General features: G+C 54.5%; 7 protein-coding genes across 7 annotated transcripts; 3 read left to right on the top strand and 4 right to left on the bottom strand.

Moving 5' to 3' along the window:
* Positions 1–519: 519 nt before the first annotated feature.
* Positions 520–2,905, bottom strand: GLRG_03388 (uncharacterized protein; the record flags this gene model as incomplete). The annotated part of the gene is made up of 2 exons (XM_008094073.1): positions 520–2,434; positions 2,496–2,905. 2 exons carry the CDS (start codon positions 2,903–2,905, stop codon positions 520–522), a joined length of 2,325 nt encoding a protein of 774 aa, XP_008092264.1.
* A 3,685-nt stretch (positions 2,906–6,590) lies between these two features.
* On the top strand, positions 6,591–7,537 carry GLRG_03387 (ribosomal protein L44; the record flags this gene model as incomplete). The annotated part of the gene is made up of 5 exons (XM_008094072.1): positions 6,591–6,594; positions 6,929–7,020; positions 7,117–7,181; positions 7,322–7,441; positions 7,498–7,537. The coding sequence occupies 5 exons, from the start codon at positions 6,591–6,593 to the stop codon at positions 7,535–7,537; spliced, it is 321 nt and encodes a 106-aa protein (XP_008092263.1).
* A 656-nt stretch (positions 7,538–8,193) lies between these two features.
* GLRG_03386 (uncharacterized protein) lies at positions 8,194–9,300 on the bottom strand (the record flags this gene model as incomplete). The annotated part of the gene is made up of 3 exons (XM_008094071.1): positions 8,194–8,801; positions 8,870–9,113; positions 9,181–9,300. The coding sequence occupies 3 exons, from the start codon at positions 9,298–9,300 to the stop codon at positions 8,194–8,196; spliced, it is 972 nt and encodes a 323-aa protein (XP_008092262.1).
* A 1,694-nt stretch (positions 9,301–10,994) lies between these two features.
* Positions 10,995–13,163, bottom strand: GLRG_03385 (heterokaryon incompatibility protein; the record flags this gene model as incomplete). The annotated part of the gene is made up of 1 exon (XM_008094070.1): positions 10,995–13,163. A coding segment is annotated over one exon (2,169 nt), but the record flags the coding sequence as incomplete, so codon positions are not given.
* A 2,483-nt stretch (positions 13,164–15,646) lies between these two features.
* Positions 15,647–19,013, top strand: GLRG_03384 (uncharacterized protein; the record flags this gene model as incomplete). The annotated part of the gene is made up of 3 exons (XM_008094069.1): positions 15,647–16,842; positions 16,907–18,067; positions 18,134–19,013. The coding sequence occupies 3 exons, from the start codon at positions 15,647–15,649 to the stop codon at positions 19,011–19,013; spliced, it is 3,237 nt and encodes a 1,078-aa protein (XP_008092260.1).
* Positions 19,014–19,061: 48 nt separating this feature from the next.
* GLRG_03383 (DNA repair protein RAD8) lies at positions 19,062–23,507 on the top strand (the record flags this gene model as incomplete). Its single annotated transcript, XM_008094068.1, has 1 exon — positions 19,062–23,507. The coding sequence occupies one exon, from the start codon at positions 19,062–19,064 to the stop codon at positions 23,505–23,507; it is 4,446 nt and encodes a 1,481-aa protein (XP_008092259.1).
* Positions 23,508–24,203: 696 nt separating this feature from the next.
* On the bottom strand, positions 24,204–25,016 carry GLRG_03382 (ureidoglycolate hydrolase; the record flags this gene model as incomplete). Its single annotated transcript, XM_008094067.1, has 1 exon — positions 24,204–25,016. The coding sequence occupies one exon, from the start codon at positions 25,014–25,016 to the stop codon at positions 24,204–24,206; it is 813 nt and encodes a 270-aa protein (XP_008092258.1).
* Between the last annotated feature and the right edge of the window lie 1,010 nt (positions 25,017–26,026).

The following is a 26,026-nucleotide window of genomic DNA, read 5'->3' as shown; positions in this document are numbered from 1 at the left end:
CGTTCATAACTGCCCGGCTCGTGTATAAATAGAGGTTTGTTTTTTTGGGAAAGTGAAAAATGAAGAGAAACACGAGACAAGATCAACGGCTCCGGGTGCGCATCTTAAGAGGAAATGAAGATAATAAAAAAGAAAATGCTTTGTTTGAGTCATGAAATCCCTCCCACACACATCCACCGGCTGGTATAACGTCCCCCAATCCGTGCTATAACGTTTGTGGCCCCTTCGATATGTACAGTCTACTATGTATGTAGGTTTTGTAAATGCAAAAGAAAAAATTGGGGTAAACCAACCACAAGATAGGAAATGAAACTTTGCAGCTAGAGAAACCTTGACAAGTTTTGCCCTCGCTCTTCGTCGACTTGACGGCACAAGCTCTCCCCCCGCAATGAAAAAGAGGGACTCTGGGTCTGGCTGTCGATGCTAAGTAGTAGTAGTAGCAGCAGCAGCAGCGGTAGTCGTAAGTGGTAGTAGTAATAGTAATAGTAGTAACAGTAATGAAACACGCGCGGCACGCGCTTATGTCCTCTCAATCGGGTTATCCCACTTGATCGGGTGCAAAAGCATGCTGCGCAGGCACAGACGGCCCGAGCTGTCCTTGTTGGACTCTTCTTCCATGCCTCCGCGGAGGGTGCCCTCGCCGGCGCGGCCGCCGTTGTTGCCGCGGCCGTCCATCTGGGCGTACCCGAGCCACCGGCGCCACAGGAGGCCGGCGAACTCGGAGTTGTAGTACCAGCTCGTGCCCTTGTGGTTGTGCTCGTTCTTGAGATCAAAGGGGCTTCCGTGGCCCCCCGAGGTACCGTCGCGGCCGCCGTTGAAGGCCTTCTCGATGGTGTTGAAAGGGTACCACGCCCGGTCGAGGTAGACGGGGTGCGGGGCGTAGGCCGCCTTGAAGCCGTGGTGCAGGGCCATGCTGGCGGGGAACATCTCGGAGAACATGCTGTGGTGCATCCGCCACATCTCTTCGTGCATGGCGGCGAGGAGGCGGCGAGAGAGTCGCGAGGCGGTGACGATGGCGCAGCGGCGCGGGGGCGGGGCGAAGACCATCTCGTAGCCGGTGACGTCCTTGGCGAAGACCCAGCCGGATTCGTCCGCGTCGAAGAGAGGGTTGAGGGTGATGAGGTCGGCGTCCTCGCCAACGCCGCACGCCTCGGGTTTGCCGCCCTGGTCACACGAAGGGGGCATGATCGAGATGCCGGCTTCTTCGCTCTTGAGCGATTGGCGGCCGGGGAAGATCTGAGGGCCAAGGATGGCACGGCGGCCGGACGCATCGAGCTCTTTCTCAACGATTGCGGCAAACTCCTCGTAAGAGCCGTGCTCGGCGGGGATGTAGTACTTGGCGGACCGCTCCCAGAGAAGGGTGCGACTCTGAGCCTTGGCCCACGATCCCAGGCGGTCCAGAAGTTCATAATAAGAGCCGATGTAGCGCATATCCATCTCCCAGTTCCAGAAATGGGTATACTCGGGATGCTGGAGGGCAAAGACCTGAAGTGGCATCTGCGCGCTTCGATAAACACCGTGGATATCACCGTTGGATGGGTTCTCGATCGCGTCAGCGAAGTGGCCGGGGTAGTAGAGCCTCATTTCCGCCTCGGACCAGAGAGTGCATATGGAGTGGAACTCGGTCGGCACGTTGGCATCAAGGATGCTCTGCACGACAGAGGGGTCCGACCAGATGGGGGCTTCGTTGTCCTTCACGTGGAGGAGGAAGTGCACAGAATATTCGCCGCCGGACTTGAGCGAGAGCTCGGAAATCATGGCACGGAAGTTGACGATGGCGAGCTGGGTCCATTGGAAGCCGACATAGGTGCGGACGACGACGGCGATGCGGTCCGTCTTCTTGATGACCTTGCCGGCGCTTTCCTCGGGCTCCCTCAAGACCGAATCATTGGTGTTGTCCTCGGACGAGCCATTGCTGAAGCGGGCGCTGTTGCGTTCCACGCATCGCTCCTGGGCGGCGCCCCAGTCGACCCGGCTGTAGTCAATCTTGCCGGTCTTGGCCCAGACAACCTCGGCGCCCTCATGTTCGGTATCCTGGCCCTGAGACGTACCGCCCTCGCTGATGCTGTAACCGAGGCCATAGGGGCCATAGCGTCCGAAACGATCGAAGCAAACGTCATTGCGAAGACCGAGCACGGTGTAGGAGCCCATGGCCGGATCGGGCTGGTTCTGGGGGACACCGTCAAAGGCGTAGATATCCGGGACGGCAACTTTGTCGTCCTGGTCGATGAAGCATTCGCGAACGGGGTAATGCTCTCTCTGGTACTCGGCGGATGCGTAATTCGGGTGAGCCTCGTAGACAGTAGGGATAGGAGGGGCATCATGGTAAATCGGTACGTTTGTCACCGGTGCCGGATGAGAGATGTTGGGATACTCAGGCGTGTGATTGGCGATGGAGACGATCGACTTAACACCATTGAAGTAACCGTTGAGACTTTTGGTTTTTGAGATGTCAGTAACACTTCAAGCGGCGATTCGCACCGCGAAATACTTACTGCTTGAACTTGAGCCATGGCGGCATGTCACCTTCGACGATGAGGTCTTCCTCAAGCGGCGCCGGCTTGCCATGCTTCTTCGGGTCCCCAACCCCGCCTATCCTGTAGTCATCTGCCAGGGCCTTGCCATCTCGTGTGTATAGCGGCGTGTTGAGGTACGCGAGGCAGATCAGCATAGATATTGTTACCGTCCATATCACAACCCTGCGATACAGGCAGTGGCCCAGTATCGCGCGCACCCGGAGTTTCGGTTGTGAGATCGTAGTGGCTGGCGCGGGGAGGAAGAACTCCCCCTTCTCCTGACCGGGTGTCGTGTTCAGTAATGAGTTCGAGCGGGACGAGCGGGTACTGGATCGGGAGCTGCTGATGGATAGAGTGGTGCTGCTGAGAAGGGACTGTGCTCGCTCCATGATTGCCGGAGTGAGAGGGTTGGGTATCTGGGTATCACAACAAAAGCATTTGGTGATGGAACTTGGCCTAAGAAGGGAAAAGATCGAATGTGAGAGGACTGCGGGAGGGGGGGGGAATGGGCGAAGGTTAATACTATATGAAAAAGGAGACGATTATATGTAGGTGACGTTTTTTGCTTCCGCGGCCTTACGCCGGCTCAGACCTTAGTCCTCAAACAGGCGACCTCCATGCACACACTGTTGAAGGTAAAGAAGACACAAGCCATTTACACATCATACTAGAGCCAGCAATTGGGACCGACCAGTCGGCCGTCCAGGGGGGGGGGGGGGGTAGGGGGGTGGGAAGAGAGAAAGGGGAGGGGGGTGGTGTGGTGGTGGTGTCTGGCTGGGCTGATCTGCGGAGAGAGCTCAAGAGTTGGTATTAGTTACGATATCCAGGGTTCGGGGGCTGCCGAGTTCTCTCCCTGCTTCTTGGCTCTGACTTGACTGGTGACCACTCTCCCACCAACCTGTCTCAGTTCCCAACGTCGCGGGGAGCGAGCAAGGGTGAGCCGGGAGGCCGGAAGCCAGGAACAGGGGTTGCAGAGCCTTAGTAGTGGGCGTCGCGGACTCTGTGGTTGTTCCATCCCTACCCCGATTCTCTGCCCGTCAGCGTTTGGTTTGGGTTGAACGGAGCCTAGCACGTTCCGTATTCAACAGCCAGACCAGAGCGTCTCCCCGTATTCCAGCATCGCCTTACCGGCAATACCTATAGTCTTAGTGGAACGATACGCGCGCGAGAGAGAGGGAGGGAGACGGAGTGGCTGAAGGGGGAAAGAGGAGAGAGACAACATGCTGGAACACCAGGCCGCCCACACCATGCCGGAATCCGAAGTAAGATGGTGAATATCTTCGGATTCCCGCCACAGCCGGAGGGTGAATGCTAACTAGGTAAAGAAAGGCGCTGCACACGCAAGACTGGCTTCGTGAAGCTGTATCAGAGCGTATGGGATCGAAATCTGGGTGGTAAGGGAAACGGAGAGAGGCTCGACAAGCTATGAGGGGGGTTGCGCGTCCCCTGCGGGGCGCTGGCTTATGCCGCATGTTCCGTCCGATAGGATCAAGGACTTGAGTAGTTAAGCTGGTGCGAGTACAATTCTTCCGATTTTCCTACGAATAGTCGTCGGGGAGAGTGGATGGGAACAGGGAAGGTGGCTGTAGAATGCTGCTAAACAAAGCAATAGGGACGTGAGTCGGGGGCATTGATTAAGGTGTGAGCATGCAAGGAACGCGGCTTAAGCGCACGGGACGTGTTGAATCTGAAACCGTCGACGTTGCGGCGTTGGGCGACGTTTCAAACCGGGCTTAACCCACGTTGCGAGTCTCGCAGTGCAATTTGTCAACTTGTCAAGACTAGGGCACACCGGAAATGAGTAGTAGTCTTGGGGCTCTTTGTCTAGGGGAGGGGGGGGCAACCGGTGCTGGGACGGCGCCGTTCGTCGCTGCGGCGCGGTTCACTCCATGGCTTCTTCTTGGTGGGCATGTCAGGCTCCGCCAGCCATCTGCCATCCTGTTTGACTCTACCGGTAATACGCCACAGATTATCGCGAGTCGATTGCCGTCGTCGACCCCACCATTCATATCGTCCCTGTTGCGGCTCGGGTTTTGTTGGTGTTGTAGATGTTCTAAAAGACCGTATCAAGAGGGCCATGGCTCGCTCTAACTGTGCCGCCGCGTCTCGTGTGTTGTTTCTTCCGTTGGCCATAAACTCCCTCTGAATCTCAACTTCCATCTCTGGTGCGTCGTCGTCGTAATGGGCGCCACCCGGAAAGCCATCTGACGGTGAGCCGAACGAGTTTCGCCCACTCAGCGTCTTTGCTCCAGCACAATTAGTCTCGGGCTCAAGCAGGGCGGACGTCCTTCCAGTCGGGACTTGCTCCAGCTCGTTTCCCCAGTCGTCCGGTCGGTTCGTCGCTTTTGGCCGGAATGCGTGACCTTGTGTCCTGCAATCCGATCCGGTCGTCTGCACCCCAAAAGGCACTTACTCGTTCCTTATAACCGTGGTTTCATCCGTATGCACTCCCGCTCTTCTATTGTCCAGATCACCTACCGCTAGACCCTGTGTTTCTATTTGGAGGCACAGCATCGCCATTTCGAGGCCTATGCGCTCTCTAAGAATGAACGGGCAAGCATCGACAGAGGAATGCTCCCGAGGCAGGCCCTGGTCATATAGAACGATCTGAGCCAACATGTTTGCCCCAGGCAATGGCATAAGGGCCATTGCTCGACAAGTCGACGCGAGATCGACAGATCCTTGGTCTGATTGGCCGCGTGCGTGGTGGCCACCAATCTGCCGTCCATCAAATTGATTGATGGGTTAATTTGGCTCCAAGGCCGTGGTCCGATGACCATCGCAATACTAAGTGGCGCCTCCCCTGGGCTAGTCGTTGACTCGAGTAGGTGCACGGCATTCTCTCCGGAGACCATCGTGGTCTTCGACCGAGCTCCTCCCGGGCGAGGGGTTCATCGTTAGATGAGCAATTAAAACTAACCTTGCCCCGCGAACAAGGGAACCCAACGTAGCATGCCGCGGCCTTCCTTGGGTATGATTGAAGCCCATGATAGCCATTAGAGTCTAATAGTGCACATTCGACATGCGTCATGCCGTCCGCCGTCCAGGCTTCTGACGCCGAAGGCGGCTGCCACAGGCCACGGCAGAGGCAGAGACGTCACGTCACCGTTTGGTTACAGAGTTTTTCCGAAACTGAGTTCCTTGGGCTTCGAATAGAATGCCTTACAAGGTCAAAGCTGGGATCAGTGGTGCGGCAGAGGTAAGGCTATCGCTGACGTCAGTTCCATTAGCAGACACCGTTGACCGGGGGGTTGCTCGTGAAATGACATTGCTTTTCAGCTAAAAATTGTCACAAAACCGCGGGAGTGGGTGACAAGCTGTAAAAGAGTTCAAGTCGAGGGTTGACGAGGAGATGGTGTCGAGGCGGGCGGGTAGGGAAGAGAGGAAAGTAAGTCATGAGCCATGCCCTTGCACTGACGGGCACGAGTCTGCCAACCGTCTTTGTCGTTTCTATTCGGCCATGACTCATCCGAGTCGCAAAAAAGTGTGAGTTGGGGCTTTCCGGATAGGGCGACAACGAAACAGAGGATTGCGTGTTCTGTCATGGGAAACACTATTCTGACGCGCGACTGTTTCCCCGCGATCACCAAGCCCGCCCACAATCTGAACGAAGGGTGTTTCGGTGCTTGGCTGTGCGATTGACTCTTGGACAGAAAGTTGAGGCGGCCACAAAAAGCGGTAGTCATGGATTGGCCGACAGTTCAGTCCCCGTGAGAAGAGAGAGTTGAGGGTGGCCGGTCTGGTGAGGAAGTCTTAGTCACCAGTAACGGGGCTGGCTGAAAGCATCCGATGAAGGCAAGTTTGTCGGCCGACGATAGCCACTGCTGTCCAGCTGATAGCAGGCTTGTGGGGGTGTCGAAGGCTAGAGCCGACCTAAGTCACGTGTCGTAGCCCGAATGGCTGAAGGCGTGGCTGAACCTCGCCTCAGCCACACGTATCCTCCCAAACCGGAGCTGCACACCTGCCCTACCCGCACAAACAAGCGATTAGCAAAACCTCGAATTTTACTCTTTCCCCGCCAGCAATTCATCGTCACGACACTCCGGCAAGCGACATCGACAAACAGCCGCCAAGATGGGTAGGTCCTTTTTTGCAATGAATCTTTGCATTTGCAGTCTCAGCGTGTCACGCAGTCGGATTCAACACGGGAAATAGAGAAGGAATTGCTATTCTAGTCGGCTGTGCGCTGCCTACGATGCGCTACCGACAAATTTTTGGGCCCGAGGGAGGTCAATCACCGGATCACGAGTCGACACAAGACGACACACACAACATCACGGGCAGCGCAGCACGCATACCACGACGGCCAAGGCTCGAGGGAAATCGATCCGGCTGCGACCACGAGAGACTGTTTTGCGAGATGGCTTAGTCTTGATGATGGGATACACCAAACGCTGACTCGGGATTTCCAGTGAACATTCCCAAGACGCGTATGACCTACTGCAAGGGCAAGGAGTGCCGCAAGCACACCCAGCACAAGGTCACCCAGTACAAGGCCGGCAAGGTATGCTCAACACCATGCGCGGCGACGAACCGAGCGACGCAGCATCCCCTTCCGATGCCATCACGAACGGGTTTACTAAACAGTTGTTTAAATTAGGCCTCGCTGTTCGCGCAGGGAAAGAGACGTTACGACCGAAAGCAGTCCGGTTACGGTGGTCAGACGTACGTACACCCACCCGCCACCTGTCACAAGACGGGCCCCTGGTTGAGAAGGGGACACGCCCTTGATTGCGCCGCGCATTCATTCCCCCCTTCACACCAGGTCTCCTCACCTGTTCAGGGCAAGACTGACAATATCACAGCAAGCCTGTCTTCCACAAGAAGGCTAAGACCACCAAGAAGGTTGTCCTGCGGTTGGAGTGCGTTAAGTGCAAGACCAAGCTTCAGCTCGCTCTGAAGCGCTGCAAGCACTTCGAGTTGGGGTACGCCGGCCCCATCCCTGAACTCCCGGAAGCGAGATTACTGACAACCTCTGCAGTGGTGACAAGAAGACCAAGGGTGCCGCCCTCGTTTTCTAAACGCGTTATGTTTTCGGTCGACCGACTTTTATGGCTCCTTTCACGGCATACTACGGATCATCATCAGGCTGGAACAATGGCGGCGAAGAGGGTTACCAGTTCTCATTGGCAGAACACTACATAGGGAACAAATAAAAGCCCTGACTTGCGAACGGATACCAAAAACAAAACAAAAAGCATACATCCCACAAGCCTTTCCATCCCTCCCAACCTCAAACCTGCCATCTGCTTGGCGCTCGCAAGCGCGCCTGGAAGAGAGACCGAAGAAGAAAAGTGAAAAGAGAAGATGCGGGATGCGTTGGGAACTCGACAAACGGGTTGTCCTGAGGGTGTGCTAACTTACACACTCGAGGTGGGATGACCTTGTCCCTGCCGAGCTGCTCTGTCCCATGCTCCTAAAGCTGTGGTCTCTGGAAGATAGATGCCTTGTCCCCCATGCGGCTCAGCCGGTCAAAAACAATACCTGAGTCACGAAGAAACGTTTTATCATTGGTTCAACCTACCCGTAGTCTATATATGCCTGTTTGGTGTGCGTCAAGATCGCCAGTCAATCCCGCTCGCCGGGTGCCATGCCGTCCGTTTTCGAAATCATGGTTCGGGATGGCGCGCTGGCCGCAACGCGCCCAGTCCAGTCTCCCGGCCCCGAGGTCTTCGTCTCAGAAACCCTCCCCGAGCCTGATTGTCCGTCCCCCTCCGTACCACAGCCGTCCGTTCCGCGCTTCCAGCCCCCTCTCTTGGCCGACAACCCACTCGCCGACCCATTCCCCGTCCTTGAGGTCCCAAACTTCGCCCTCGAGCCACGCGTTTACCGTGTCGATGGCCTCGACCCACCGTGCCCGCGCCTCGGGCGTTGCGTGGTCCTCCTCGGTGAGGTACCGTCCCAGCGTGATGTGCGCGCTCGGCACCTGGTACCGGGACTCGATCGACACGCCCGTCGACCGCGCCAGGTCGAAGACGTCCCGACGGAGGTGGTGGTACGTGTAGCCGTCGCCCTCGACGACGGCCTTCTGCGCCGCGGTGGTCGCGGGAGGGGGTCCTAGGGGCGGCTCGCCCGCGGCCGTGAGGAAGGAGAGGGCGAAGGCGGAGAGGTCGTACGAGACCATGGGCTTCACAAGGCGCGCGCGGTGGGAGTAGGTGTAGTCGGTGATGTAGGGGATCACAGAGCGCATCGTGTCGGTCAAGGCGATGATCTCCTCTGGCGTCTTGGAGTGTGTCACCTCGAGGGTAGTGAGGTGCATACGGTGCTGGGGCATGAGCCAGACGCCTTGCGAGGGGCGGGGGAAGCTTCGTGTCAGCCTCATCATTGTCGGGGGTTTGACTGGCGTGTCTCACTCGGGGCAGCCTTCTTGAGGAGGGCCTGTACGTGGGCCGCGAGCCTCAAGATGTGTTCGGGCGGACGGGCCCAGAAGACGAAGCAGTTGCGGGGGTCCTTGAAGCCCGGCTCTATCTCAGGGTTCTCCAGCCGCAGGAGGATACGATCTATGATGAGCCCCTCGTAGCTGGGGGCCATGAACTTTTGCTTCTGCTGCTCGTTCCTCTTTACCCTGTGGGTATGGTATAGAGCCTGTATCTCTGCCTACGGTTTTTGTTCACACTAATCAGATACAGCTTCGATGTAGTTGGCGAAAAAAATGCAACATTACAGAGCTGTCATTGCAGGCCTTGATCAAGGCATTGTACGGGTTCTGCCCGGGCAGGACGGTGATGCCCGACAAGTCTTCCAGCTTGTTCATGGCGTCCGCCGAGACCAATTGGGTGCCCATGTTGGCGATCTTTGCGGGGTTTGCTGGATTGGGTCGAAGGTGTCGTCACCCGAGAGCAGTTGCTTGTGGATTTGAGGTGAGAAGTTGTTTTTTGGGTGCCCGGCAAACGCTACAATCAACACCCACTGCTAAGGCCGAAGTCGGACCTAGGACAACTCGGATTAGGCGTGAGCAGGTCTGGAAAGCTGAAATTCAAGGGCTACGGCCAACATCCAATCAATACGCTCTTCCCGCATCACAACAAACTTTGCGGGCCAATCACAAGGTGAGAGTGGCATCGTTGGGGGAGGTCGAGAGTGAGACGGGACAAAACCTGGCGATTAATCCGGTTGGCATCGGCTGTTTGCTACGGGAGTCACATGATCTCAGGACTCAGGGCGGCGGGGCCTGGGCCAATCAGACCCACGCAGGGCGAGGGGGGGCTATTCTTGTTTTGACATCAATCCTCCCAGCTTGAGAGCTCTATAGAAGCGTTTATGGATAGAAGGGGTGGCTAGCATGACGCCGAAGTCCCATATGCCAAAATACAAGTATACCAAATACCAACCGGATATTCGATGGCTTGATTTTCGTGATGGCCGGACGGTAGGTGTGTGTGTATGGCTTTCCTCCTGGCGTCTGTCCGAGGGAAAACCCGATAGCGCTTGCCCCCTCTTATTATTTCCCTATCATTTCCAGGAGGCTACATAGACTAGCTTGCTTAGCTCATAGATTCCCCTGAACTACTTTTAATGCAAGTGTCGGAAGAGAAAAACAAAGAACCTTCAGTTTTGGGGGCACGGGTCCTATCGTCGGCCTTCTCGCAGATCCAACAGTTGCCCTTGCGGAGGGCAGTTTCATTATCGCCCTCGACCTCGTGAAAGCATGAGACTCTTTATCGCGTTGCGTCGTCATCTTCTCAACATTGCCCGGCTTGTTGTATACCAGCTCCATGCTTGCGACAGCCTGTGAGAATTGCTATAACACGGAATGCAGAGCGTCATCGAGGCGATCTAGGCAGATGTGAAATTGAAAAGTATCTCGCGCCCAGATAGAGACAAAATGCATCTGGTAGATGGAAAGATTGCGGTCCATGGAGGGCTTTGCCCCCCTCCCAAAAAAAAAAAAAAGAAAAACAAATATCCAATTCGGCTTGATGAGCTGTTTTGGGCAACTTGAAGCAAGTGGCCATTGAGAGGCTCATCTGGGTGCTGGGACTTGTACTTCCTGTAAAGGTTGCTGAGGTTCCTGATGTAAATGGATGAACCTTGATGGTTGAGCCTCTTCTCTGTACCCTCGAATCTTGCATGAGAAACTGCAAGAAGGCTCCGTCCGATCCCTTGTTCTCGTAGTTAAGTGACTTGAGTAGTATCTTCCAGTCATTAGCCTGGCCGAGCTCTTCGCATAATATGATCCATCTCCGTTGGACCCCAACTAGGCCGGTTTTGTGACGGTGAGAAAGGCTAGGTGGTAGTGAGCGTTGTTCATTTCCCCGGTCTCAGACATGCTGTAGTTTATGTCTATAGAAGCTCAAAAGTAGTAGTATTCTTGCATCAAGCAAGTATTGATAACAATACGGTATACCTGTACTTGGAAATTTCTTTCTTTCTGACTTGTTTCATTTCACAGTCAAATACATAGCAAATATAGAATCTTATCTATTTGAACTGTAGTCTTTCGACGTTGAGACGCTCTCTTATCTTTAAAGATGACAATCATATCAAAACCACCTCCGTCTGCTCACCTTTCAAGAAAGGTAGATCGGAACACTCAAGCGTATAGAAGTACCCAACCCGGGTGAAAAAGCCACCGCCCTTATCCTGAAGGATTAAACCTTCCACATTGTTGAACTTGTGGCAACTCCGGAATCGACTACTGTCTGGAGCCGTTGTTTTTTCTTCTGCTTTGCAATAGTAAATTGCGACTAGAGTAATATCCCGAGCCGCTGCTTCTTCTTCCGCGACGTCAAAGATGAGTTGTAATGATGCATCTCCGTCCTTGTTATTCTGGACACAGGACTCGGACCAAGGAGACCTCCATTTAGAAACTCTGTCGGAACCCATGATGCTTGGGCCTGAGTTGACAGACCTAGAACTCCATGCTCTCATTCCCCATGTAACGTCGTCGATCCATTCAAGACGTATCAGAGGCGCCTGGATCTGGAGATGTATATCTTGAGCGGAAAGAACCTTGGCATCGAGGAGCTGAGCGAGCATTACAGCTCTGTACGTAATATAGCAGGGTTTATGACATACGGGGCCTTCTAGCGATATCCAGGACCAGGTAGGGCCTCGTTTGGAAGACGGCCTTTTGCAGGGGCTTGGTTCCCAACACGAACCCGATTCTGACTTGATCTTCCAGACAAGATATAGCGGCAGCAGGTTTTTCCACATACCAGCATAGTATTCACCGAGGAATGGACGAAAGGCGTCAGCAACTCCTGCTATGGCAGTAAGTCTGTCCTCTTCCTTGGTGATAGACATGCTTGAGTATTGATCCACAAGTCTAGCCCAGAAGACTGATGGTGATCCTTCCCGGCTGTACATATAGATTTGGTATTTGCTGTCCTCACCAAACCCACGGGTCCAGTGTTGATACTCAGCTTCCCATAGCTTCATTTTACCTACCATCAATTTGAGGCTTGCATTGTGGGCTTGTTTCTTTAAGACTTCTCGCGCCGGATGGGAGAACTCATAGTGATAAGGATAAGGGCTAAAGTCCCCCGCGAGCCCGACAGGATTTTCTTCTGACGCCATCAATTCATCGCATCTCCAGAAAAGTTGTTCCCTGCCACAATCCACAGTTCTCCGTGCCAGCAGGAACTCTTGAAAAACCCAGGCGCGGGAATATAGTTGAGAGTGTTCGTAAGGCTTATCAGAGGGAGCATCAATGAGATAAAAATGATTTGACAAATCATCAGAACCCCAGGGCAGGCGTTCTGGCGCAAGAATTCGGTGGTTTCGTGGATATAAACAACCCTCGAGGCTGTTTGAAGCATCCGAGGCAGCAATATTACACAGAGCGTTTTTGTAGACGTTGCCCATTGAAGCCGCTTCAGCTTCCCAGTCATTGCTGGAGTCTTGCATAATGCAAAGACTGTCGATCCAAAGATAGTCGGAGCCGAGCCGTCTAGCAACATGAATTGCATCCTTGAATGTCTGAGGCAGAGAGATCCACGGGATGCCTTGTCGAAATGTCTCTTCGTTGTTGTGTCGAAGCTGTACAAACTGCGCTTCGCCCCAACGGTGGCTCAATGTCATGTAAGACAAGGTCTCCGGATAGTCGATTGATGTGTGTAGGGCGACTTGATGGACGTCGCCGCCGATGTACGATAGCCTTGAAGGCCGGAAGTGGAAATCGGATGCAGCACTGCAAGAAGGGTGTTCTCGCATGCATGTCGACATCCACTGTTTGGCTACTCCGAGACTGCTCTCGGACCCCGTGTGGTTTTCTAAGTTGCCCCAAGAAACACCGCTTAGTTTGATGGAATCAAAGTCGTGGAAAGTTGAAGACAATCGGGATTGAATATGTATCTTTCCATTCGTCCAATGACCATATGTGGTCACAGGCCCCGACCGGATGTATATCCTTGGCGGCTTTAGCTTCAGCCTGGTCAGATTGTAGCACACGGTCGTGCATATGCGGCAGCCTTCTGCAGCAGACGTTTTTAGAGATTCGAGTGTTTGATGGTGCGTAGGTTCGAAGTCTTTATCGGTTGGTCTTGGTCTCGATAGGATGGTATCGTGACAAATTTGGCAGAACCCCGTGCTTGGATTGGTTGAAGAGAGAGGCATTTCTAGAGGCTTCAGCACAGGCTCAGAGATGTAGTAGCCAGTGAGTAGAAACTGCAGTAACATTGCAGCACTTGAAGGGGGTAAAAGTATAACGAAGGGGTAGTACATGTTTCTTCGAACAAATGGCAAAATTGTGGCCATCCACAGGAGGTGTGAAGCGAGTGCGAATTCAAACCTGACACGTACTTGCCAGCGGATGATGGTAGGAATCGCCCTTAAAGCACCCCTGGAGCCTGAAATATCGGCAACGGTATTTCCCAAGTTTAGTGAGAAGAGGAGAGCCTGACTGTCAAGATAGATAAGCGAAGATACCAGAGTCAAAAATCTCATGGTTCTGGCACCCCGCCACTGAAGCAGCCCTATCGTTATTGTGAAGACGGCAGCAAGGCCGCATAATTTAGCTCTTCGTCTTCGCAATATCAGAGAGTACAGCGAATGAGTTCCGCGGATCAGGCCCCAGCGAGGTAAGAATTCCACGACCATAGCAAACGTAACCTTGACATGCCGTGTTGACTGTTTCTTTTGGAAGACTGTCCACATCCAGGCGACAAGTAGTATTTGGCAACTATGAATGACAAAGATGGTCGCTAGCCATCGTCTTTCGTCATCGCGTATAGGGCTTGACGATATGATGTGTCGCCATCCGGCGGTTGAGTCGAGTTGAAATACGTCGAGGATATCGAAGAATCCGAACGAGCAGTGATAGTGCCCGTACGCTTGTAAAAGCCTGACCAGGAGAAGCGGGTAGTCAAGCCGCAAATTCAAGAGAGACATTGAATGGATCGTATCACCTCCCTTGCAGATGGAATAGAATAGATTTGTAATTCTGATGTTCGTGATTGTGGATGCATTGACGGCTTTATCCCTACTTGGTGCAGCGGCGGTGGTCATGTTTCTTCCTTAAGTATGCGGCCAGCTGTCCCGGATCCTAAGGAGACAAGAGAAAGCCCCGCCCAAATAGGCTTAAGAGGATGAAGAGGATAAGGGTCAGAGCAAGGGTAAAGAACCTATCATTTCTTGCCAAGAACGGGGTTTTTATACTTGGTAGGTTTAAGCGCCCAGGCAACCAATGAGAAAAACGCCTCCCCCGCTCCATCTACAAAGTAGGTACCTAGATGATGCCAGTGGGGACCGGATTAGTACCGTAGTTGGGTCAGTGACGACCAGCGAATACCTGCCTGGTGTTGTATGTTTTTGTGTATTTCTTGACGTTTGTCCTGACGCCCAGGTCACTATTCCCAACACTCTGAGAAGTACGAAAAGGTTTGATGAGACAAGTGCCTTTAAAATTTTTGAGTTTTCAAAGATCAAAACAAGTTCGATTGAGAAGCTGAGGCAGCATGAACCTGTGCTGATGTCATCACGCTGCAAGCTGCTAAACAAGGAACAAGTCTTCATAGCTGCCCTTGGGGACTTTGCGTCTTCCCCGAGAGCTTCCCAGGCAGAAGTCTACTTGGAAGCCGAGGCCCCAGTGCCACCCACACCAGAGACGCAGCTGGGTGTTTGCATCTTTCATGCGGGCCCCTTTTGCTGTCAAGAACCGGTTGCCAACCGCAGCGTTCAAAGGTGAAATCACACTTGCTGAGAACAGACGAAGACCACCCCCACAGAGACATCTCACCTCTGTTGGTTCATACCATCTCTTGCAGTTCAGCAGCCAGAGCTGGCCCTTGGTCGACCGTTACCCCATGCACAAAGTGCCAGCTACCTTTGCATGTCCTTGTTGACCTCATCTAGTATTGTCTTAAATCAAGATGTGGAGGTTTTGTAGGTGGCTGAGTATTCATTTCCACTCCAACAAAACATGATGTCCTTGTGGCTTTATGCGAGCAAGTCGAGTTAAAGAAGCCCTCTCCATTCCTTTCTTATCCAGACACCCGATATTTGAAGAATCGATGACAAAAGCATCCCCTTCAACGGCCTCAAGGAGAGCCTTTGTATGCCATTTATGACAACGCACATACCTACATACTTAGGTGTGTTCACGCGGGTCCCCAAGATGTCAGCTGAGAGCACCATTCCCATAGATATACCAAAAGTGAAGCTCTCGCCAAGTTTGACCACAGCATTTGTGAGCACGTCTCCACGCTTCAGGGGCAGCTCTCGCTTTTCATAACAACAGTGCTCGCCTCTTGGAGTGCGTGATGGGCAGCTCTCGCCCTGCCAGTCAAGAGCACCCGCCTCCTTTGACCTAGCCCTCTTCTCACTCGAGGGCGAGTCCATGAGACTCCCCTTCCACACTAATATTTTCACCTTTTTGCCCTCTGCCCTGCCAAAGAGAAAAAAACTCCCACCTTTCTCACTTCTCTCATCCAGATTCACCTTCTCTTGCTCTCATCCACACTCTGAAAGAGCCAGCTGAGAGGGGGATAGAGAGAAAGTGTGTGTCTTTTGCTGATCATCACCAGCCACCAAAGACCATCATCAGTCTTTGATGTTTTCAGCTTCTACTCCTTTCTCAGTATCTCCTTCTCTGCTCTTTTGCTCCCTCATCCCCTCACCTCGCCTCAGGAAGTCCCATTTTACCTACAAACCTACCCCTCTCCAGGTTTTTCGCATCAACTTGATTCATCATGGAAGACGACATAACTTGGCTCACTCGGGCTTTGCTGGCAGAGGGAGTACCAGAACATCAACCGTATCATGGTGAAGAGCCGGCCTACGACAACGCCTGGGCGGATGAACAACTTTCAATAAACAACCAGACCGAGTTGGCTCAAGATATGGCGCCCGGGGCTGGCACGGACACGCCACTCGCTGAGCATCAGATGCCGCCACAGGACTTGGCTGACTATCCTGTGAGTTTCAACCAGGCCAGTGGCTCTCACACCGTGGCTCCGGCGGCTTACATGGGCGATGAGCTTCTCGCGGTCCATCCGCAACAAAATCAAAGTCATCACTCTTCCTACGGCAATCAACAGACTTGGGATGCTCAACCGGGAGAAACAAGCTCCTTTGAAAACACCCAGAACCTTCAGCCTCACAACTATGAAGGGGTCGATGATGGAAACATCTTCCCAATCAACGGTTCAATCAACAATGGCTTGCCTGAGCAACCCCCCGGTCAGTTGCATCAGTCTGACTTCGATTTGAACTGGGGCCAATACTTCGATGATAACTATTTTGGCGATGGTCAGGGAAGCTTCGACATTCCTCTTGTTGATGCTTCTCATCAGCCTCAGAACCATACGTCTGCTGGCCCGCTCTTCCACGCCCCCCAACGAGCGACTGGTGAGCAAGACAGCGAGACCAACGTGCAGATTTTGCTTGGAGCTCATGCTCAATCCGGCGAGGACATCAACATGCTGGGAATCTTCCAAACACCAGAGGGACTCCTCAAAGTCTTGATGGACGCCTGCAAGCTGGAAGACAGTCCGCTTCCTGTCCCGGGCTTGTTGCTGCATCAGAATGGGCATCGAGTAGGGTGCCTCGAAGACTTGGACGAGCGAGCTGTTCTCACGCCGCGGGACTCCTTCAGCATCGTATTCAACAGAGCGCTCAAGCTCGGCTTCGACAAGGTCGCCGAGGAGGGCGGCGTTGCTTTCAGGATCGCCACTATGTGCTCTGGCACGGACGGCCCGATCTTGGCTCTACGCGAATTCGCCGAGGCAGCCACTGGCCGCGGCTACCTTGGTGTCCTTCGTTATGACCATGTGTTCAGCGTTGAGATCGATCCGTTCAAGCAGGCTTTCATTGAGAGAAACTCTCCCCCTTCCGGACCCATCTTCAGAAACGTCATCGACGTGGGGAGGCCTGGCGCAGTTCAAGCGTAAGCTGAGCCGAATTCCTGCTTTTTCTTTCCTTCCCCGAGACAATCACTGACAGTGTTGTAGTATGACGGCATCCGGTGCGATGGCAGACATTCCGACGGATATCGATATTCTCGTTGCCGGTAGCTCCTGCGTAGACTTCTCAGCCCTCAACTTCCAACGAGAGAACAAGAAGAAGGCATCCGGCTTGCAGAAGCTTTTTGAGGAATTCGAGAAAAGAGGCATCACCGACGTCCTCGGCCAAGATGATCCCGTTGCGGGGGAAGTTATTGAGGGCCTCAAGGAGCTTTTCGAAAATATCGACAAAGAACAGGGGGAGTCGACCAAGACGTTCTTGTCGGTCCTCCTCTACGTCCATGCGCACCGCCCCAAGATTGTCATCCTGGAGAATGTCACCAAGGCACCCTGGGACCAAATCAAGGGGTTCTGGCTCCCCGCCATCGGATACAGTGCCGCCGTGGTTCAGGTGGATTCCAAGAACTTCCTCGTGCCCCAAACAAGACAGAGGAAGTACCTGATTGCAGTCGACGGCAGAAGATACGGTGACGGCGCTTCGCAGATCGTCAACGAATGGACCAAACTCATGGCCCCTTCACAATGGTTCAAAACCCCCCCGGACCTGCAGAGGTTCCTGCTTCCTCCCTCAGACCCACGCGTCCTGCAAGCCAGATTCAAGCTGGAGAGGGTTTTGCTGTCGAAACCCAAAAAGGACGTTGAAGCCGTCGTGTGCCAGAACGACCATCGACTTGCGCGGCGGAACGAGGGGCTCGGCAACACTCAGCCTTACACTCGACTGGACGCTCGTGGTAATGTCGTGCCTCGCGAGGAATCCTGGCGCGGCTACATATCTGCCATCACGACGCGGATGCAGGACCTCCTGGACATCACCTGCTTGAGGGGTTACATCAAGGGGTTCGACTTCACTTTCAAGCTCCTTGTTCTCGATCTCGGGCAGAATGTGGACCGCCAAAGCGCCAGACTGGGCGTCATGCCTTGTATTCTGCCGTCCTGTGATCCGTTTCTGTCGTTCTACGGCCGTCCTGTCTTGGGTCTAGAGTGCCTTGCCGTACAGGGTATCCCGATCGATCGCATATCCATCTCGGTGGAGAAGGAGGCTCAGCTGAAAGACCTGGCGGGCAATGCCATGACAACAACAGTGGCAGGCGCGGCCATCTTGTGCGCCATCATTACCGAGAGAAGATTTGTCGTCAAGGCACGCAATCAGTACCTTGTGGTTCCTGGGTTGTCCACGGCTGACGTAATTGGCCCTTTCGAGACCCCCTCCGCCAGCCTCTACTTGCCTTGCCCGGCTGATCAAGCGAGCCCTGCGTACCTTCTTCCTGATTCACCTTCCGATTTCGAGATCTACGCCAACGATTTCGACTACCCCGTCAACCCCGTCAACCCAAGCATTCAGCCACTTGCTTCTTCCTCCATCATTCCTACTGCCGACGCGAATAACTCACCCACGGCGGACGCGAGCAAGATGGAGTGGCAGAACGCCCTCTTCGACACCTTGCACAACAAGCTTGCTGTTGGCTTCCTCACCGAGCTCTGCGGCAAGGGCCGTCGAAACTGTCTCTGCGATGCCTTCCGCAAACATCAACACACAGGAACATACTGGCGCTGTGATGACTGCGATGAGATTCGCTGTGAATCCTGCACGGGAAACCCCGAGCACAACTTTGACAAGCTTCACCCTGTCGACTCTACCCGCTTCATTGACAAGAATGTGGCTTATCAGATTGCTACCGTCGCATTCCCAGCTCATCTTTTTGTCGACATGACGAAACTCCAGGCAGATGTCCTCGACGGCCTCGATGATGAGCAGTTTCGTCACCACCGCGCCGCTTTGCAACTGGCAATCGAAAAATGCTGCGGCTCCAAGCACTACTTTCAGACAAGCCTTAAGTTCAGAGAAGACATCACTGTGACTTACGAGTCGATCGACTCCTACATCACCCTTGTTGTCACCGAGAAGGATCTCACGTGGAACCTTCATGTTCGACAGAGTTACTTCGATCATACGGATCCTTCCATGGAACTGAATGAGGCGACCAAGAACGCCGCTTATCAGCTCAACTCACTGCAGTATGACCTCAGCAAGCCTCTTTTGAAGGCTGTCATTTCCGACCCCCAAGCCAGCATTATCCCCACTGAGGACAACTAGAAGTTGTACATTCAGCAAGAAATCGGCATCCAGGTCCTCCAGGAGCCCATGCGATTCAGCCCTGGTCCAGGTCCTTTGGAGGGGTTTCGCCAGCAGCTCATCGATCTGCCTGATTATCCTCACTGGATGGACCAGGTTGCTGAGAATATTCGCGGAGATTTTCACTTCACCAGCACGTGCGGCACTCCGTTTGGGATTCTCTATACACGCAAAGATGAAGGTCGCGGCCGTGTCTACCACATGCTGAACACCAACAGTACGACAAGTGCCAGCAGCGACCGATGGGTTCTGACGAGCAACCCCAGGAAGCTCGAGCCGGACGAGTCACGAGACATCGTTTGCATATTCCCTGAAGACTTTGTCCACTTCGTAGAAGTTGCCGATCAACAAGCGCCTCGGGAACTTCCTGCCACGCTACCAGGCGTGTGGATGCCTCTGAAGTCAGACTACCGGCTTACCATCTCCGACCGCGATTCAGCTCTTGCGGTTCGGTTCAGTAACCTGGCAGAGCAGTCAGCCAGCCAGGGCAACTGCAACTTTTTGACTCCGTCCATTTTGGTCAGATTTGACAACACAGACATGCACTATCCTGTCAAGTCGCTCCCTGCGCAATGGACGACTTCTTTGCATCCCACCAATAACGGTGATGAACCCTGGGTTCCAGTTGCGAACCATGAAGTCAAGGATGCCTTGGCCTTGTTCTCCTCCGCCGTCAACAAAATCAAGAGAACTTCTGAATACTCCGACCAGATCCGCAGTCTGAATGTCCGAAACATTCCACTGGATGCAAACAACCCGTGTCACAGTTGCTCACCTGAGCCAGCCAAGGTTCTTCATCGCTGGGACGAGAACGGCAACATCGAGCGCGTCGAAGATGAGCAAATGGCCGCACAGACTGAACGAGATCTGCGGCAGCGACCGGCCCCATACGAGATTCAGGCCTGGCTAGATCCAGACGTTGGAGGCGCCGGTCGGTTGAGCATCCTCAGCTTCAGAATCCTCCTCGGACCCGTTGCACTTGCGCATCGAGCACTCGGTCACTTTCCCAAAGACAAGGACCTCATGTCGACCTTTCTCCGTTCAACTCAAGGAACTGGCACTTTTGATGTTCAATTTGAGTTCTGGGACCCGAGTCTGAAGGAGTTGCGCCCGTTCAAGGAGAGCCTAGCCCCTGTCAGAGAGGGCGACTTCCCCTTGGACGTTGCGAGGCAACCCCCCAGCTTTGCTCGCAACGGCATGGCTTTACGACGTGATCAATTGGAGGCTGTAAAGTGGATGCTGAAGCGGGAACACGCCAACGACACATTCATCGAGAAGGAATTCGAAGAGTGTCTCCTGCCGTCGGTCAATGTGCGTCTGCATGCAACGGCCAGCATAGAGAAGCTCGCGCGTGGCGGCGTTCTGGCGCACGACATTGGCTACGGCAAGACTATCGTTACGCTTGGTCTTGTTGACATCTCCACCGCCAATCCTGATAATGAAGCCAGCTCCATTCGGGATCGGACGATGTGGCTGGGCGACACCAGTCTCATCCACCTCAAGGCGACATTGGTTATCGTCCCACCTCACATTGTTGGCCAGTGGGCCAACGAGGCTGCGAAGTTTATTGGAGTTGATTCGAGACGTCACGGAAATGGCCCTCTCACCATTCACGTTATCATGAGACCTACGGATGTCGTGCGAGAGAAACTGATCGCGGCGGACATCATTATCGTCAGCAGCACCTTCATCAGTTCGGACAAGAATATGGAGAAGCTTGCAGCGGTGTCTAAGCTTCCGCCTATCTACCACAAAAAGTCTTCCCTCAAGGGCCGGGACCACAATGACTGGTACTACGAGGCCGTCGAGACCATTCGACACTCAGGTTTTGACTTCGCCAACCCGGACAGCATGAGCAGGATGCAGCTCAATACCGTTCTGCAGGGTCGACGTGATACTACAAACGACTGGACCCAGCAGGCCGTAGAAAACAACGTGGGCCCTAGCGACCGAAAGACCCAACAGACTGCGCGAACAACTTCCAAGAAGAAAGTATCGGGCCCGAGATCTAGCGCCAAGGCCAAACCTGTTGTTTCCATCGACATACTGGATGTCTTCAAAAAGGCCGAGCTTCTCGAGATGTATACCTTCCAGCGAGCCGTTCTCGATGAGTTCTCATACGAAAACACCCCTGTTACTACTTTCTTCCAGAACGCCGTTGCTTCAGCGAAATGGGTTCTGTCCGGAACACCCCCCACGGCCGACCTTGGTCGGATTTGCGAGATCGGCAAGCTGATCAATGTCCACGTTGCTCGCGCTACGCCCTCTATGCCGGCTTATTTCCCGAACGTTACGAATGGACCCCGAATTTCAGAGCAGACCGACGCGGAGAAGTACTACAGCTACACAGAGCCCCTTTCTGCGCAGCTTGCTATCGAGCGCCATGAGCAGGCACATCGCTTTGTTTCGCACCTCTTCCGCAAAAACAAGACGGATGTAGACAATCTGCAAGTCGAAGAATACATGTGCTTTACTCCCATGCAGCCACAGGAGGCCTTTGTCTACCACCTGGTGCAGCAGCTGCTCTACGACGCCAAGTTCGATGTCCAAGACATGTCATGCCACTTCGCGCTGTTGGTACAGGACCTGCTGAACAAAGAGAAGGCGGCCGGCTCTGGATTGAAGGTCAAGGCCTCGGGAAAGTCGCTCTGGTCTGACGCCATTGATGCCCTACTTTTGCTTTCGTCCACTTCCGTCTCGTACAGCCATTCTGGCCTTCAAGCCATGAAATGGATCGGTGAAACGGACGAGCTTACTCTCAGTACACTGAGTTCACGCGCGTGCCGCGCAACTGCCATGTACGTTGACCGTTGCTCCCAGATATTGGCCTCGCAGTTCGACCAGATGGTCTATCTTGCAAATCTCATCGAAAAGGACGACACTGAGCGCACTGCCACCTGGAAGGCCAAGCAAGAAGCATACATGGGCCATATGAGAGACATCATCGACATATTCAGGCATGATAAGGCGGAAGCCGTTGGCGACCGGCAATGCCTCGTCTACATCAAGAACGCCATTATTGACAAGGTCTCCCGCCCAGGAGGCCCATACAATCCATCGGCGAGACGCGATATTTGGGATATCAAGACCTGGGCGGAGGAGGACGGTGGCCCTGCAGTCTTCGGTCCTGCCGATTGGTGGCTTCTGAAAAAAGACGACGATCTATCCGTGGAGGAGCTCAAGACTCTCGTGCACCGCTGGGTTGATTCCGCGGTCGATGGCCATGTCAACACAAAGGACGATGCAATCCGAATCATCCGAGCGAAGCAGCTCGACCCCAGCCAGCGACTCCACCAAGCGATGGCACTCGGTATTGGATTAAAGAAAAACGACGTGGTTGACGACGCTCTTGTTCGTCTTGAGAAGCATCTGGATGGCAGCCTCGCAAAGGACGACTTTGAGTTTGGCGTAAAATTGCCTCACCACCGACCCCGCAAGGGCCGAAAGGTCAAGCCCAGAGGACAGGAAATCGATGAGACACTCAACTGCTTCATGCTGGTTATCCAAAGCATTCAAGCCGGCATCAAGACCACGGTTGAAGCCTGGCGGCACCAAATCTTCGTTTTGAAAGAAGACTGCCTTCAAAAAAAGCAGTTCAACGCCCACGACAATCTTCCTCTCAAGTGCTTTGGATGCCGCGACATCATCAAGGAAGCGCAGCGTGGGCTCCTGTCCATCGCCTGTGGCCACACACTCTGCGCCAGTTGCCACGGTAATTTTCAGGATGGTGGTGCTCGCGTCTGCCCTGTTGAAGGTTGCCAGGCATTTAGCCAGGGGTCATTTGCGCCCTGGGATACATTGTTGGCCAAGGGCAACAACGAAATCGACACAGATTTGGAAGCAGTGCCGAGTTCCAAGATTCTGGAGATTGAGAACATCATTCTTGACGAGGTCGGAGATGACGAGAAGGTTCTCATCTTTGCTGCCTATGCCGGCATCAAGTCAGAAATCCATACCCAGCTGTTCGACGGTGTAGACGATTCTATCGGAGTTTACATGACGGATGGTGGAGACCAAGACTCTCAAACCATCGACTCCTTCAAGAAACACCAAGGAAAAGCCGTTCTAATCCAGAGCCTCATGTCCTCAGAGTCTGCCGGAACCAACCTGACCGAGGCCAATCATGTGATCTTCGCCGGTGTTCTCTTCACGGACTCGGATAACTACACGATGTACATGAACCAGGCCAAGGGCCGCGTGATTCGACAAGGCCAGACCCGCAAGGTGGCCATATACCACCTCGTATCGCCGGGAACGTTGGAGTTCGACATTTTCAATCAGAGACAGGGCGGCCGAATCCGCGATTGGGGCCACCCACATGGCCGGATCCGCCTTCCGGTCTCAGACGATGCTCGTGTCGATCCGGCATACCCCCTACGATACCGCCCTTATCTTGAGGAGTCCGCAGTTGATAAGCTTCTTCGATCCGTCGAGTTTGAAGAGTTTGAGGGCTAAGAAGAGATATTGTGTTGAGATAGACACACACACGTGAAGGATTTCTTTGGTTGCGTCGCCGCGAAGATTGTTATTGGGAATGAAAGGCGGCGAATATGAAAGAAAACAGACTGGTGTGCGACACAGGTTCCAGAGGACAGATTCAGAAGTCATTCAAAGGCGGTGTAGGGAGAGTCTAGGGAGTTGCTTTCACCAAGGGGGGAGGGATTTCTTCATCCTGTTTGAGTATATCACACGAGAAGTGGCCTTGGGTTGAGGTTTAGGATTGTCAGAGTGCAAGGAAACGGGCTCAACACGGATCATCATGGCTATAAAACACAGAAAACAATAAAAGATCTATTGATCACCAATGCCGGCGGGATTTCACATGTGATGTGCTCACGCTTCTTTCTTACACCTTGCAGCTCCAAATCCCATGACACGTTGAGCAATCTGGTGAAAAGGTATTTCTACAAACCCAGATACCCTGGCCCTCCCTCCCCTCTTGCCCAGCAACACTCCTCCGTCTACTCATCCCACGAACATGTCTGATGCGTGACCAGCCACACGCCTCCAGTCGCACATCAAACCGGTCATCGTACAAGCCCTCAATCATCGACCCAAACACAGCTAATGTCTTTTGTCACAGTTTCACTTTCAAACGCCGCCTCTCGCGTTTTTCTTTTCGAGCCAGGAAACAAAACTCACCCCCTTCCCTCACAGCTTGGAAGCAGGAGGCATCCTCTCGGGGACCTGGACGACGACCCCGGCCCCCTCGGAGGCGGCGTCGAGCTCGACCTCCTGGCAGTCCTCGACGGCGACGCCGCTCGCGAACTGCGTGACGACGAAGTCGATGGCGGTGCCCTGGGGGCCGAGGGCCACCATGGGCGCGTGCCAGGTGCCGGCGCCGTAGGTCACGGCCTGGCCCGGGTAGGCGACGAAGGCCTTGAGGCGCTTGAGGTCGGGCAGGCCGGGTCCCTTGCCGCCCGTGGCCGGGGCCGGGAGGGCGTCGGTCTCGGGACCGGCAGCGGCGGCGACGGCGAGGGTCGGGGCGACGATGACGAGGTAGGCGGCGGCGTGGACGGCGTCGGAGGCGGCGAGCGGGCGAAGGTCTGGGTGATGAAGGGGTGGCGCTCGAGACGGTGACGCGGAGCGGCCGCCGCGCTCGGGGCCGGCGTAGGTGGTGTAGGGCAGCAGGGTGGAGATGGGCGGGGCGGCGGCGGCGGGGCGGGCGGGCTCGAGGGCGCGGGCGGCGCAGGAGAAGAGGCTGACGATGGGCCTGGCGGCGCCGCTGGGCGCCTGGGCGTAGAGGTCGAGCGGGGCCGAGACGTGCTGGTACTTGATGGCGGTGCCCTGGTTGGCGGGGACGGCGGAGAAGGAGGCCGAGACGGCGGGCGGGAGGGAGGCGGCGGGGAGGACCTCCGGGTGGGGGTTCTCTATCACGTCGCCGAAGGGGGCGAAGGAGAAGCGGGTGAGGGGCTCGGCGGGGACGAGGACGGGGAGGGGGACGGTGAGTCTTGTTGGCGGCATGAGGGGCGGGTTATTATATTTGCTTTAATTCAACGTAGTTGGGGTTTTCTTTCCTTTTTGGGCGGGGCTTTTCTTTTTTCCTCCTTCCTTGGTGTTCTGATGCGAGGTCGAGTGAGGGTGCGTGAGAGCCCGGAGCATGAGCTTGACGGAAATGGAAGTGAGGAATCGGGTATGAGAGGTGTGGAATGAGAGGGAAGGTTGAGGTCGGAGTGAGAGTAGAGCTATCGAGTGAGACAGCGAGAGAGGGGAGCTCCCACTGGGAAAGCTTCCGGCTTTGGGGGAAGGGACGGGCTGGCCTGTGCGTGTCCGTCCCCCGAGCTTCGGCGCATGGGGTCTGATGGGGCACGATAGGGGTGCGGGGAGTTCGAATGTGGAATCGTTAATAGACGCTATCTGCGCTTAGCAACTGTTCGCCGACAGTCCCCGGTTTTTTTTGTTTTCTGCTTTTTTGTATGTCGAAAACGGTACTGGGGGCCGGGACTTCCCCCCCCACCCCGGACGGAACTGGAAGGCACCTGTCTCGGACTTCCCAACTTCAGGGGACCAAAACGTTCCCAACGCCCGCACATATGCAGGCAGAAGGGCAGAAAGGGCATTGCCTCCGCGGATGGGAGGTCGCCCACCTCTTTGTCCGGCTTGGACCAGATGCCACGGCCTGCTGCGGCTGCTGCGGCCCACTTACATGTACCGGGAGCTAAGAGGGAGAGCTCTTTGCTGTCCTCCCCCCCCCGCCTTCCGTCCTGTCGCCTGAGGAAGTCCGCGCCTCTTCGGCCTCTGGTCCTTCCCACAAGAAATGCGCATCTTGGAACGCTCTGAAGTGTTTCTCAAGTCCTTCTTTCCTCACCCGACTACGAAAACCGCGAGCTACAGATGCGCCGAGACCCATGTCTCGGGCTGACTAGCTGCATTTCTCCGAGACCGACGGGTTTGGGTTCTCAGGCACTCTGTGGAGTTGGGTCAGATATATCGCCGAGACTCATAACAGACATGGTCGACTGGAAAACCCAATT

The sequence above is a fragment of the Colletotrichum graminicola genome, assembly GCF_000149035.1.
Source record: "Colletotrichum graminicola M1.001 genomic scaffold supercont1.10, whole genome shotgun sequence".
NCBI classification, from domain to species: Eukaryota; Fungi; Ascomycota; class Sordariomycetes; order Glomerellales; family Glomerellaceae; genus Colletotrichum; species Colletotrichum graminicola.
This window is presented reverse-complemented; position numbering and strand designations above follow the sequence as displayed.